General features: G+C 34.3%; 2 protein-coding genes across 2 annotated transcripts in view; both read left to right on the top strand.

The window, feature by feature from the left end:
* Positions 1 to 31: 31 nt before the first annotated feature.
* LOC124373815 (cytochrome P450 4C1-like) overlaps positions 32 to 15,829 on the top strand; it is a gene marked incomplete at its 5' end in the record, with an annotated part of 31,820 nt that continues 16,022 nt past the window's right edge. The window contains 4 exon segments of the mRNA XM_046832150.1: positions 32 to 66; positions 2,424 to 2,606; positions 3,023 to 3,089; positions 5,922 to 6,045. Coding sequence (XP_046688106.1) covers positions 32 to 66; positions 2,424 to 2,606; positions 3,023 to 3,089; positions 5,922 to 6,045 — 409 coding nt within the window.
* Positions 12,891 to 15,711, top strand: LOC124373814 (zinc finger MYM-type protein 1-like). Its single transcript, XM_046832149.1, has 2 exons — positions 12,891 to 13,166; positions 13,390 to 15,711. Exon 2 carries the CDS (start codon positions 13,900 to 13,902, stop codon positions 15,676 to 15,678), a length of 1,779 nt encoding a protein of 592 aa, XP_046688105.1. The 5' UTR covers positions 12,891 to 13,166; positions 13,390 to 13,899; the 3' UTR covers positions 15,679 to 15,711.

Genomic DNA, 15,829 nt, shown 5'->3' with positions numbered 1-15,829 from the left:
TGAAAAGGCTCCTCTGTATTGGCCTTTATATTCCGTGGCTGAATCGAGGTCTTCTTACCAGTGGAGGTTAATTTATTTATTTTCATTATTATAATTTTAAAATAAATAATCAAGTTGACCAGTGATAAAACTAAACTTATTTACAATCATTGACTGACTAGAAAATATTGTTATTGTTATATGTGATGTTGATATTTTAGATAAATTTGGAATGAATGTAAGAGGTAGATTGCTTAAAACATTTTTTGCAGGAGGAAGGGTAACATTGATCCAGAGTCCACATTCATTAAAACTGAAATTTTCCTAATATAATGCTTTTTGTACTGTTAGTTTAGTAATTTTATGTTTATTTATTAGATAACTAATATGATTTTCAAAATAATAAAAATCTTTTATTTTATAGCATAATTGGTTGTACATTTTAAAAATTATTCATACATCAACCCTTAGCCTGACTGGTTTTCTTTTTATATCATACCTCATTGATGCTTCTGTCCTGGCAACATTCATAAGTTAGTTCCCTATACAGATGAATATTTTAAATTGTTATGTATAACTGAACTTTTTACTTTGACATGTATCACTTGACTAAGTTCAATTGACTTGTCAACTAAAATCATTTCCAATTGATTATCTTTCTTTCTTTTTAATCATGAATGCAAAATTGTTGATTGTCTATTGTCTATTGTCTAAATAATGTTGAGAATTTACCAATGTAGACCATGATAATCCAGGTTATGAATTAAATTTTGTTATTCATTACATGATGCTAACTAAATATTACACAATAAATAAATTAAAATCTATTATATTTATTTATCACACAATAAACTATGTTGATTATGGTGAGTTAAACACTGTACAAAAATGGGACCATTCAAGAGTAATTTTTTATATGAGATATAAATTTATTTTAGTAAGTAAAACATTTTGCTTCTTGAGAAATTTTATATTTATGTAAATGTTTCACTCATTTACAAGGTTAAACTGCATTTTCATCAAAGTCCTAAAAACAATATAAAAAGTTCTAACTATTTAAGAAATAATAAAACATTGTATTTTATTATTTCTTGTAATTCTTCAAAGTAGTAGTACTTCTATGTGTTACATATCAGTTTTACTGTATGTTTGAAAACTGCTACAAAAGGTCTTTTCAAATTGGTGTGACCGTGTTAATCGTTATTGTTTGTTTAAATGACATTCAAGTGGAATGCTATAGTTGGTATGATTACTTAACTCTTGTCTCACATTAATTGGTCAATTACTCTCTAGATTAGCATACTGAAGCAGATTTCCATCACCATTTATTGAAAACATGACAATTACAAAATCAAAATCCCAAAACGTTGAAAATTTGTTATTTACTGTTTTTGTTGTTGTTTATAGGTTAAATGTACAGTGAATAATAAACCTCATGAACTTTATCAAAATTGTTTTTTGCTGCAGAATATTATTTAACTGTTTTTGCATCTAACTGCCATAAATTATAAAGAAACCCTGCCATAGATGTTTTTCAAATTAATGTAGTTATTAAACACAATCAAATTTAGAGAAAATAATGTATTTTTTTATGAAGAACATTTAAATAAAATTTGATTTTGCTCCCTGCTCTAAAATTACTTGCTACATGAACAGCCTTGTTCCGTGATTGATCACTAACCACTAGAATGTATTCTGCTCAGGCTGTGTAAACAACAGACCTGGTAAAATATGTGCAAAGAAACAATATGAATAATTTTATAAATGATTTTCCTTTTTTCAGCATTTGATTATATGTCAATAATGGCCCGAAACTGACAAACCTAATGACGGGTATTAGTAGATGTCTTACATACCTACACAAAAGGAAAATAACTTAAAAGAAACTCGTAAAAAATTGAAATTATTAGGTAATCATTGCTATGCTCAGTCCATACCACAATTTCTAATTTTTGAAAAGCTTTAAGATTACATCTGAGAATATAGTTTTAAAATAATATATTATAGATTTCTATTATTTTTTATTGTTACTTTTCTTGCACAATAGTTCAAAATTCATAGACTAAATGTACATAATCATTTTTAGAATTATCAAATTACAGAAAGTTGTGTGATTTTTAATTATATAAGCTAAGTTTTCTTGAATCTAAACACTTAGATTTCCAAAGAAAGATCTTCAAAACATTAGGGAAACAGATACTGAATGATGTTTTGGGTAATTTTCAAACATTACTTCTCAATATTGTCTAAGATACTATTTAGTTATGGTGTGAATAATTAACATCATTATACTGCTCACATTTGAACATAGTGTTGTTAATGTGTTCATGAGTGCATATTTGATTTATTGAATAATTAATATAATATATAATCAATATTGCTTTAAGGTAATAATCAGATAAAACTGGTTTAACTTAGCTTTCATACTGTTTTTCATTGTCCAGGAAGTAAGTGGAGAAAGCACAGGAAAATATTGACACCAGCTTTCCACTTCAGAGTGCTGGATAAGTTTGTCCCAGTCTTTGAGAAGAATGCTCGTATCCTTCTAGAAAAACTGGGAGGAATGGTGGGAAAAGAATTTGACATTATGCCTACAATTGCTCTTTGTTCCTTGGATATCATAAGTGGCAAGTATAGTTTTGTACTTCACTATAATATGAGTAGATTTAGAGGAAAAATACAGTTTAGATAGATATTGTGTTTTTTCTTTAAATTAAATTCTTAATAAATTATGTGTAGGAGGTTTAAATATAACCCTCTGGACCCCAAATAATAATTTATATTATAAATTAAATGTAGTCCTTCACATGTGTGTGTGTTGCAAGGAGCTTAGAGAGTTACAATTATATAATTTATCTAGTCAGGTATTGTTATTTAGCTCTCTGATCTTAGGTGACAATTTTACTGTACAGTAAAAGTGATTCACCAAATTACTGTCTGGGGCTCAAAGAGTTGTATTATTTACAAATTAATTTTTGAACACAATTTTTTATTCTATTAATTTTGTTTTGAAAACATTATAATTAACATAGTCTTATTACAGAAACAGCCATGGGTCTAGAAGTAAACGCTCAAAGCAAAGAATCAAAATATGTCAAGGCAGTGAATGAGTGAGTATTGTATCTTTATATTTTTCTGAAAGAAAGATATCGTAGTGTTAAAAATATTTATTTCCTTTATAAATAACTAAACTTATTGCATTAAAAAAATAGGAATTTTTTAAAGTTTCAAAGTTTTTTTTTGCAGTGACATATAAAGAAGCAGTCTCTTTAGACACTGAAGATTTAAGGATTTTATTCTCTTTTTATTTTGCATCAATCATTGGATTTTGCAAACTTACACCTTACAAAAAGGTAGGATTCTTGTAATTTATTGATGTAAGCTTTATCTATCTGAGCTCCACCACATTTTTCTTGTGATAAGAATGTTGCACCCAAACCTGCCATTATTTTTTGATGGTTTGTAATGTTATGTCCCTAAAAGTTTTTAGTTGTATATCTTTATATATAAAAATCTCGTGTCATGATGATCATTTAGGCAGTGCCGCATTTCCCTATAGGCCCACTAGGCCCAGGCCTAGGGCGCAAAATTTTAGGGGGCGCATAAATTTTAAAGTACACAAAAGAAAAAAGTTGCGGCGGCGGGTGGTGTTGGCGCTCGGCGGGGCGGGTGGCCAAGGTCAACTAGGTCCGGGGTGCGACGTTGACTCATTCATTGGTTCATCATTGCTTTTATTTATTCAAAACACTCCTCTATATATAGACAGAATATATATATACTATTGTAATGATCGTTCATCAAAATTACGTAATTAAGAAATTTACTGGATTTCTACGTCAGTGTAATCAGAGTCCTCTGGGGGGCAGGGGGGCACTCTTTGGACTGTAGGCCTAGGGGCGCCAAATTTGTAAATGCGGCTCTGCATTTAGGTAGTTGCCAGCAAAGCCGCGGGTAACCAGATACCATAATATCATTGAAGGCTTCGATTCCCTGTTTGATTAGCATTTGCGATGATGACCATTAACAAATCTCAAGGCAAGGACAATGTCCGTTTGCAGCTTAGATTTATAAAATACATGTTTCTCTCATGGCCAGTTATATTTTGCATGCTCACTTGTTGGTAATCCATCTAATTTATTTATATTAGCAAAAGACAGATTAACTCAAAATATTGTGCACAAAATTGTGCTTGATTGCATTTTAATTAGTAGTTATAATTTAGAATGACATAATTGTTTGGAGTAAGAATAAACATTTTCAAAGATTTATAACATTTAATTTGTACGGTTTATAAATAAGCAATAAAGAATCAATTATAATTATTACTTACTTGTTATTTATAGTACTTGAATTTAATACAATATGTAATAATGCATAATTTGAACATAACGTCAATCATATAATAACCAAGCCACAGCAAAGCGTGGCCGAGTTAGCTAGTCAGTATATAGTTGTATATTAATTTTGCTTATACAGAATGTGACAATAATATTACAAGTGTTTTTCCTTCTGTCTATTCAAACTTGTTGATGTTTTCAACTGTGAAACTGTGTTTAAAATCATATTATTTATTTCTTCACTGTGTTGTGTGTTTTGTTTGTGTTATGTGTTAAATTTCAAGTTTTACAACAAATTATGAACATGATGGAAGAACTGAGGATCAAGAGTTTGGATTATCAGGAGGAATAAAAACTTGTAATATCAAAGTTAGTATTGTGTAACATTTTGCTCATACTTTTCCATGAATTATGTTGTGCTGGATATATTATGTTACATTATTAGCTTTTATTACCGTAATGCTTTGGTTCCGTGACTTTGGGGCAAGACGGGGTAGGGAGGCATGATGGAGTACTAAGTGAACTAATCAAAATCTGTGTTCAAAACACTTACTGACTAATATAAAGAGGCAAGTTTATGCAATAGTAGAAGAGGGGAGCAGAACTAAGAATTAAATCAAGAATGCACAGACTATTTTCAGGCAAAGCATTAAACTAATACTTTTAAATATGAATGCTAATTTACATTGCCTAAGAGCATAACATAGATTTATGTTGAAATTTATAGAGGAACATCACTTAAGAAAGGACTTTATCACCAAAACAAGAAAGATAGGAGATAAAACTCACTATTTTAAGTATTTTTATCTCATTAGATAATGCTGATATAACTGTTATTTAGGTGTTTAACAGTTGTTTTTAAGTGTTTAAAGTTTAGTTAAACCACAAAAGTCACGTGAGAATTTTTTTTATTTTTTAACCACTTTTACTATCCTTTCTTTTCCATCTTTACCAAATGAACAGTGTGTGACAGATGATGATCCCTTTCTTAAGGAAAATTACTCAATTTGTTTAACAAAATTTAGGTTATGTTTTTTATACAGTAAATTAAATCTGGCATTGTACTATTAGTAAGAAGAGAGAGGCTGAAATTTAAAAATAATGTCTCTAGTGATATTTTTAGCTCTCGTTGTTCTAAATTATATTTTTTGAGTTTATTTTGTCATAAGCCTCTTGGGTGAATTATGTATCCCACTTAGTATTCAACTAAATGGTAAACAATTTTAATGGCTGACATGTATTCAGTGCAATAATCTAATTTTCATTATAAATTTCAATTTTTCATATAAATAATTTTGCTCCTTTAAATTAAAATGCATGTAGATTAGACTTACATTGTAAGTTTTCTATCAACTCACCATTCCCAAATTTATAATTTTATTTTTGAACAATTTAAGTTTTTGTAACCAGCATAACTTCTTGCTACTTAATATCTCACTGTTGTACTCCGCTATCTATCCTATCTTTTAGTGTCCCTTTAATAAATGGTCTAGTAAATCTGCATCTTGTTTATTTGTCCTGTCATACTAGATATTCGTCAATTTCTTAGAATACTGACCTCTCCTTTAATTGACAAAACTTAATATTGAGCTGATTGTTGCTCAGATTACAAGAGATCATAGCACATCGCAACTTTGATGTTATCCGGAGATGTTTTCTATTTCACTTTCTGCCGGAGGGGAGACGTCACAACAAGTTGATCAAGTATCTGCACAGTGTAACTGAAAATGTAAGTAACTTAGAACCAAGATTAGTATTATTGGTAGTAATTGTGTATAATTAAAAAAAAACTGATTCAACAAAACTCTTGTTATTTATAATCTCCACTAGTAACAATTCATTCTGCTTATTTATAGACTAGGGGAGAGAGTGGCAAGACGGGGTAGGGAGGCATGATGGAGTACCTTGAATTTCTAGAACATGAGGTGTTGCAATCGCGTGGGAAACTAGTGGCAGCAACCAAGAAAGACACTTGCTGTAAGAGGCAGCCATTTTGAGTCAATAGCTTGGACTGCAGACAATGTTTTCTGTAAAAGTGTGGGTTTTCACGTTGGAAGTGAATTTCAGTCGTTGCTAAATTATAAATTATATACTTAAAATGGAAGAAAGATTATTATTTTGATTAACCTCTTATGACCTCAGGTATTTGCTTATAAATGGGTGGAAAAATTAGGCAAAGAACATAGTTTTTCAAACATCAAACAAATTACAGGTAAAAGAATGGATACTAGAGTTTAAGCGCCGACATCCTGAGTTAACACGTTCGCTACCGAGCGTCACGTATATGTGACGCATGGGTTTTTCTAGTGGACCAAATACGAAACTTGTAGTTTCACTACAGACCAGTGCAAAAGTAAACTATCATAACCTCAGACTGAAACTCTTTTTTTTGTTAAAACTCATTTATATTTCAAATTTATGTCAATTAAAAAATGCTTAATTTACTATATTAACCATTTCTTTTAGTTCTAAGGTTTTTTTTACGTCACGCATGCGTGACGTCGGGCCACAGCGTTGTGATAATCTGCTGCAGACCGACCGTCACATATGTGTGACTGTCAAGAGAAATGTGTATTTAGAAAATCTATTACACATTTATATTGCCATCTTTATTTTATTTTTGTAAATACAATAAAAACGATATTGTACAAAAAACTTTTGTTTATTTTACAAACTACATATATAGGCTAAACAAGATAAATAAAAAAGAACAAGTTTTTAGTTCTTGATTACTCCTTATGCCAATCTCCAAAACATGGGGCTGCGCAAAGTCCAATTTTGTTGTCACTGTTATCTGTGCAAACTTCACAATAGTAAATCGTTGCTTTCCTCTTCTTCTGAGTCTTGAAGCACTGACGACACCTTACTCTTCGGTCCCCCTTCACGAGTCTGTGCTGTTCATTAGGCCTAGGTCGAACAGGGCGTTGTGGCGTTGGCTGTACTTGAAGGAAGTGTGCTATGATTGTGTTTCTTAAATCCAAATAGGTTATCTTACTTCCCCGGTTCTTGCATAGAATGTACTTGCTATTCCAGAGAGATGCATCAAGGAGGTGGAAAAATATTTTGACATACCAACGAAGTAACTTCCTTGGAGTACTATAATATGAAATCATTTGATCACAGCGATCAATGCCACTCATGTTCTTGTTATATGCAAGTACCATTGAGGGTTTGGTTATGGTTTCACCTCTTTTGTTAATTACTTCTTCTGTTCCGGGTCCATGGGTTGTGGAAATTGTCAAAACATTGCGTTTGTCCTTCCATTTCATAACGGTTACACTTCCTTTTTGGCGACTTATACATTCACCCTTCTTCAGTTTTGCCGTGATGACCTGCTGCGGATTTCCTGCTCGATTTGCTTGTAAAGTACCACAAACATTGGTTTTGCACTGCATCAAGTGCTCTGCAAGGTCCACGCTGTTGTAAAAGTTGTCAAGGAACAATGCATGGCCTTACCTATGTAATCCTGCATCAAGCGAGTAACAACATTCAAAGGAATGTCCTTTTACGGGATCTGATATCGTACCTTTGCTTGTGTATACGAGAATATTAAAAATATATCCATCTGGAGTGCAAAGCTCATAAAGCTTAATGCCATATTTGTGGTGCTTGTTTTTGATATATTGTCTAAAAGACAATCTTCCTCGCCACAATACCATGGCCTCATCAAGTGACAGATTCTTCCCAGGACTGTAGGCTCTTGTGAAATTCGTCAAAAGATGCTGCAGTACATTTTTTATTTTATGCAGTTTGTCATCTGCAGAATCAACATTAGGGTTATAAAAACATAAACATCTAAGTATGTTTTCCCCAAAGCTATTTCTGGACATGGTTTTACCAAAGATGGGGGTGGTCATAAAGCTCACAAGTTGACCAGCAGTGCTTCATGGAAGGGAAGTGCAAGTTTCCCATCAGTATGGAGAGGCCTAAAAATTTCTTGAATTCCTCTAAATTTACAGGCTTCCACCATTGCATGTTTGAATGCTTGGTAGTAGGAGTTCCCTGAACAAATAAGACACGAGTATTTATCCAAGCTACAATTTTCTTTAACAGATCTTCATCAAATATATATAAAAATATTTCAACAGGATCTGTCGATTGAATGTGTATCTGTTCTTGCCCAGTAAAATTGTGGACCTGAGGTTCATTCTTTGTGTCAGTCCAAACACCTTGTTTACTCTGATAATCATCATGGATGTTTGAAACAACAAACAACAAGTTTGGATCATTGGAATTGTTTTCAAGATTCATTACATCATCATGTACTTCTTCGAATTGAACCTCTATGTCATTTGCTAAAGGGCTATTTGGGTTTAGGCCCAAGTCAAAGTACATATTTATTGGGTCAAAATGCTCACCCTCATCACTAGATGAACTTGGAATGTCTGAGTCAGAAACATACTTAGAGGCACCGTCAGAACTAAATAATTCATCACTGTCATCTTCGTCCATCTCACGATCGATTTCGCTCACAGACATAAAAGGTCTCTTTCTTTCACCCATCACACGATAAAACAAAAAGCAGTTCAGTTTTAACTACAAAAGCACATATAAATCTTCCACTGTTAAAGGTTAGACAACACACGAGGATTGGAAATATTACACAGAAAACCAGGTTTGCCACTACGATTCCCAGGTTTGCCAATACGATTCCCGCATAACAAAAATAAAAATCCCACGCTCAGACCATGCGACCGGTATATGTGACGGACATTCCCACTGACCGACATGCAATAATATAGTTGGAAAAGTAGACCGACTGGCAACCAAAACACATTTAGTAATACAATACGTGTGTCACAAATACGTGACGTCGGGCTATAGTTTTGTGCCCCGAGAGTCACACATGTGTGACGTTGGTCTATGGTATGAATTGGTGTGTCACAAATATGTGACATCGGTCAATTTTAAAAGTCCAATTTTAGAGTCGGTAGCGAACGTGTTAATACTAAGAAAACCCTAAGTAACAAATGCAGCTAGGGCAGCAGCATTTAAAAAAAGTGAATGTGACAAAATTTTTTTATTTGCTAAAGACCGTTGTGGATAAACATAAACTTACGGCTAGTCAAATAAATAACTGTTATGAAACTGGGGGTCACTATAATACCTAAATGAGTATTATAGCTCTGAAAGAAAACAAGTTGGAGTACTGACCTCTGCTGAAAGAAGAAACACAGTAACAATAGAAGTTTGTTGTAATGCTGCAGGGTCATACATGCCACCTATGTTTGTATTCCCTTCAAGCCAATGATCAGTTGCTGAATGTCTGTCCCCCTGGTGCTTGGGCAGAGTATCACGTTAGCGGTTGGATGCAATCCAACATTTTTTATTAATTGGTTTTAAAAGTTTGTTGAATTTAGCTGAGGTACTAAATAGTCTCCTGTTCTTCTTCTCCTGGATGGTCATTTTACTCACACAAAAAAACATGGAAGTGGTCGATTATGCCAGAGAAAATGGGGTGTTATTCTTGTGTTTCCCACCCCACTGCACCCACTGCTTAGACATAAGTTTCATGAAACCACTTGGTGTCTATTACGGTTAGGAAGTGTCAATGTGGCTGAGATCAAAGCCAGGGCGGGTTGTTTCTATGTATTAGATCTCAAAACCTCATGGAAATGCATTTATTAGAGTAGTAACAATGACTACTTCACTTAATGGATTTTAAAAAACTGGCACTTGGCCTGTCAACTAAACAGCGTTTAATGATAGTGATTATGCACCATCTGAGACTACAGACAGACCATTAGCTGATTATTGTCTTCAACCAGCTGCATCATCAAACCTTCAGGTTGCTACTCCCACAAGCCTTCAGCCAGCTGCCTCTGACACACCAAGTGCAGGGAAAAACAAAGTTCCAATTCATTCAACATTGCCTACGCCAGAAGATACTGTTCCAATTCCCAGTTGCAGTAACATATATTTGAAAAAGAGTGAAAAGCATGGGAAGACTGCAGTTTTAACTAAATTGTCCAACAAAAAAAGCTCCAGGAAGAAATAAAAGTTAAAAAAGAAAAAGCAAAATAAGAAAGGGCTAAGAGAAAATTAGAGCAGAGTTTCTTAAGTAAAACTCAAGGGTAAGAAAAATAATACTAACTTGCAGAAGCCATTCACAAAACAGTCTAACAAAAAAGAACAGAACAAGGAGGAAAATATTAGGCCTAAGGAATGAAATTCGAAACAAAAATACTGTACTCATGTTCCTCTTCATCAGAAGAGGACTCAGATGCTGAATGACTTTACTGTGGCTATTTATATTCACAGTCTACTGAGGGGTGGGTGCAATATTGGAAATGTAAGAAGTGGACCCACTGCATCTATGCAGGAGGATGAAGATGCATAATCAGTGCATCTGTGTGCACTTGCCAGTAACAGCCCCCATCATGCCCCAACTGGGATCCCATCTTGCCCCGCCTGGCAGGGCAAGATGAAGTTTTTGTCTACAGTTAAAACATATTTTTTTACTTAAATTTAAACATATGAAAAATTGTTTTAATATACTATTGTGACTACTAAAAATGAATTATTAAATATGAAGTTTTCCATATTTTTTCTATTGTATTTTATAGCCTTTTTGTTAACCTAAAATAACTAGTGACCCCATCCTGCCCCTTTTTCTCTATTGTATTAAATACAATACAAATTTAATACAATTTACTGTGTTATTTATTTGATTTTCATACTTGGACAAAATTTACAATAAAACCTAGAGGAAACCTGTAGGAGGTTGTTGATTTTCAAATTTAACCTATCCACCACTAAGAATTGGTGGCCACATTATCTGCGTTAGAGATTGCACAGGTTCAAATCTTGCCTGTGACTGTTTCACTTTTTATCGGTACTAACAACCTGACTCATTACTGAATCTCCTGATTCTGTTTGATAAGATTCTAGCTCAGGCCAGTGCCCCATGAAAGCAGGTAAAATAAGGCAGAAAAGGAGATTGCTCACTCTTTTTTACAAATTTCAAATTGTCCGAATAATAATGTTACACATCAGAATTTTGCATGTCACTCTTGTTGTTCTCTCAGGCTTACCAGCCAAAGCAGGCAGGGGATGACACGTCCTTATGTTTAGGCTAGGAACTGCCCTTAATACTTAGGGAGCTCCACCAACAGTCATCTCCCGCAGCAGACTAGACCTATTGATCTACCCTTGTACCCCAACATCTCGACATTTGCTATTAGTGCCCCTCCTGGACATCCATAAGGTTGCCCAGATTTAAATTATACATCGGTTCTTGCTGTACCCAGTGTAGGTTCAACTGGCATGTATAAACCAGTGAGAAATAAACCCTCCTGTGATTGTATGTCACCAGGCCCGTAGCTAGGCTGGGGCAACCGGGGCATTGCCCCGGGGCCCCCGGCCAGGGGGGGCCCCCAAATGAAGGTGGAAAAATTGAAAATGAAATTAAAGTTTATGTGAAATTTATTGATTACTGTAGGGTCGTAGGGATATTTCATCGAATCATCAAAATGTCTTTATAAAAAAATATTTAAATAGCTTTTCAATATAAAATAATGGACAGATATTGTTCTCACAGTGATTTCGTAACAAAAATAGACAGACTATCAATCAGCCTGTCAGTTGTTACGCAATTAAAGAAATGCAGTTTGCACTTTTAGTTCACCTTACTCCCCCATCCCCAACAGTAATAAACTCGTCCTGACGTCGACGTGACGTAGACGGCTCCGTCTGCCGACTGCCTCTGCCACAGCTGACAGACGACAGTGAGAGTGACTACGACTAGTGAGCTAGTGACAGACAGCCCGGATAAGGTTATGTTATGTTGATGGTAAACTAACACCAAAAACTGACGTTTTGGCGTTCGTCCGTTACTCGTTTGTTACGGTGTTAAAGTGTTATACAATTTGTATTCTTATTCTTGTATTTGTTAAAATGAAAAGAAGCTATCAAAGTGGGGCAAAGAAAAGGCAAGACAAGAAGAAAAAGAGAAGAGGATGCTTCAAAGTGTTCTTCCACCCTATCTGCTTGGTTATGTCCTACTACTAGTACTACTACAACTAAAAGTACTAATGTCACATCTACATCTAGTACTGAAACTAGACCAATAATTGGTGAGTGGTTTGAATTTAGATACGGTATTTGGGCCTAATTAATTAGCTTGGCCAATAACTATATAATTAATATCTTAAAATGTAACTATGTTAAAATTAACTGTGTTTAAAATTTAACTAGAGTTTGGATGTTTGATTGAGTTTAGACCACTGTGTCTGACTCAGACTGCAATCTATTCTAATCTAATAAGCAATGTTTGTTTGTGAATTTATCACTAGTCATATATAGGCTACATATTACCTACTATTGTGTAGTGGTCATTTAATTTTTTATGTGATTTTTATGATTCCTTTGGTTTCTACTTCTTTCTGTGTAGGTATTTTATTTGTTTATACATGCACAGCAGCACAGCATGAATATCTATCATAGTAATTTTATATCTTTTTGTGATAATATGATGTAAAAAAATGCACCACACTCGCTTGCACATTCATTATTTATGAGGCCATGTATCTACTCTTTTTATATTTTTTTATATATTTTTTTATATATTTTTATATATTTTATATATTTTATTATATCTTTACAATGTTATTAAAATTGGCTTTAAATTATATGTTATATGTAACTTAATGTTATTTTGACTTGCTATTTTTTATTGCAGCCTCAGTCCCAGGAAATGAGATTGAAGAGGAAGTTACAGCTCAAGATAACGCTGAAGAAAGTATTGATGAAGAAGTAACATGCCTAGGGCTAGGGCATCAACAAGAAAATTGTGCCAAACCTCCAACAAGTCCTACGTCAAGCAGTGAACTGATCGGCGTAAATGATCAAGTAAGTAGACATGCCAAGTACAGAATACTTATATTATATTTTTCAACATAACAACATATGCTGTTTTATCGCCCTAAACATGGAATCCCTATGATAAAATATTCCATGGTTACATGGAAGTAAACAGTATTACTTCCATGTAAACATGGAATTACAGTAAGTCCCTATTGTTATGATCATGTTTGTAAGAAAAAAATACTAATGCATTGCAATCTACTTACAGGTGGAATGTAGCCGGACGAATAAAATTAATGAAACTTGTTTAAACACCGGAGAACCCCATTTTCCAGACCAGATCATCGATCCAGAGGTGAAAAAACGAATTATTGAATTAGGACTAGGACCCTATCAACCAGTTGGCCCATTTCCATATGATGGAAAACAAGGTAGGTCCTTTTCAGACAATTATTTTACCCTGAAGTCAAAGTCTGGGCTCAAACTGAAAAGAACTTGGTTGTGCTATTCGTCCAAATTGGATTGTGTTTATTGCCAACCTTGCTGGTTGTTTCCCCAGAAAGGACCTGTAGGAGGATGGGATTCAGGATTAAGGGACTGGAAACATTTGTCTGATCGCATAAAGACACATGAGAATTCACAGCACCATGCTGATTCCTGCTTGGTTTATGAACAATGGCGACGTCATGGCTCAATAGACGATGCACTAGAAAAAGGTTTGAAGGAGGAGCGGAATTTTTGGAGGAAAGTTTTGAAGAGGGTCTTAGATGTCTCCCTTATGTTGGCAACATGCAACCTTCCTTTTCGTGGAGACAGTTGGCATATCACTGATAGAAATAAAGGTAATTTTCTATCATTGATTGAATTGCTGTCAAAATATGACACTATCCTAGAAGATCTAATTACAAGGCCAAGTGGTACTGTTAATTATCTCAGTCCAACAATTCAGAATGAAATTATTTCTCTGATGGCTAGTGAAGTGCTTAGTGGAATTAAAGAAGAGCTTTTGAGTGCGCCTTTTTTCTCCATAATTTACGACACAACACAAGATGTAAGTAAAGTAGATCAGCTAAGCGAAGTTTTTCGCTATGTAAAGATTGACCATGACCAACTCGGAAAACCTTGTGAGTTGAGAATTTGTGAAACGTTTACATCTTTCACAGCAGTTACTGACCAAACCGCTTCGGGGCTAGAAGACGTCATCATAAAATCAATTTCAGAAAAAGGCCTTGACATAACAAAATGCAGAGGACAAGGATACGATGGTGCATCGGTCATGAGTGGTGTGTATAATGGAGTACAAAAGAGAATCCAAGAACTTGCACCCCATGCCTATTTCATTCACTGTGCCAGCCATAATTTGAATCTGGTTCTTAAAGATGCCGTTGAATGCAATCGAGAAATAGCACAATTTTTTGAGACGGTGCAAAATATTTACAGTTTTTTTGGCCACAGCATTGTTCGGTGGCAAGAACTAAAAGTCGTTTCTGGTTGTACAGAGAATCCAAAGGCTCCTGTTCCTAAAGACAAGGTAACATTAAAGACTTTAAACCCTACACGTTGGGCAGGGAGATATGAAGCTGTGTACGCTTTAAAGGAAAGGTTCGGTGATGTAATGAAAGCCTTAAATAAAATAATTTTGACAAGCAAAAAGCCAAAGGAAAGGAATGAAGCTGAGGGGCTCAAAAAAAGGTTAGAATCTTTTAGTTTTGTTTTGCTCTTGACTGTCCAGTGCAAAATATTAGGGGAAATAAACATTGCCTCAAAATCCTTGCAAACGGAATCTATTGATTTAATGACAGCGTACGATCTCCTAGGCAATGCTTTATTGAAAGTAACCGAACTTCGTTGGTCCTTTGAAGAAGTCTGTAGTGAAGCAGAAGAAGTATGTTCAAAATGGGGGATTACAATTACCCATGAATTTATTGGCCAACGTGCAAGAAAGGTAAAAAAGCACTTTGATGAACTTTGTGAAGACCAAAGACTGACAGATCCTAAAAGCAATTTCAGAGTGACAATATTCTTCCCAATGGTTGATACTATAGTGTCACAAATTGACAACCGTTTTAAAGGCATGAAGCAAGTGATTGATGCCTATAAAATTGTTCACCCTTCTTTCCTGGCCTCATGTTCAGATGAAGAACTGCGTTGTGAAGCTGATAATTTTGTAAGCAGATTTTCAGATGATGTAACGCCATTGTTCAAAGCTCAGATTTTATCAGTAAGGAATGCTTTTCAATCCAAATTAAAGGATTTCAAAGAAGTAAAAGAAGTTGCAAATCTCCTACTCATTGAAAACAGTTCCCTAGCATCAACCTACCCGGATGTACTAACAGCATGCTTTATGTACCTCACAGTCCCTGTGACAGTAGCCAAAGCAGAGAGATCATTCTCAAAATTAAAACTCATCAAAAACTACCTGCGAAGCTCCATGTCCCAACAACGTCTCACTGATTTGGCTCTTTTGTCTATTGAAAATGACAGAGCCCGAAAAATAGATTTTGACCGAATTATTGATGTTTTTGCTAGTGTCAAGTCAAGAAGAAAGTCTTTTTAGTAAGTTCAGTTGCATTCTCACTATCAAACTAGTTGGGCAATTTTAAACTTGAGAATGAGTGGGTATTACCACCATTGATCATATATAATTAATGGTATTACCAGTATTACCATAAACACCATAAATAAATATACAATTTATTGTGTATTCA

Source organism: Homalodisca vitripennis, unplaced genomic scaffold, assembly GCF_021130785.1.
Source record: "Homalodisca vitripennis isolate AUS2020 unplaced genomic scaffold, UT_GWSS_2.1 ScUCBcl_6462;HRSCAF=13684, whole genome shotgun sequence".
In the NCBI taxonomy this organism is placed as follows: Eukaryota; Metazoa; Arthropoda; class Insecta; order Hemiptera; family Cicadellidae; genus Homalodisca; species Homalodisca vitripennis.
This window is presented reverse-complemented; position numbering and strand designations above follow the sequence as displayed.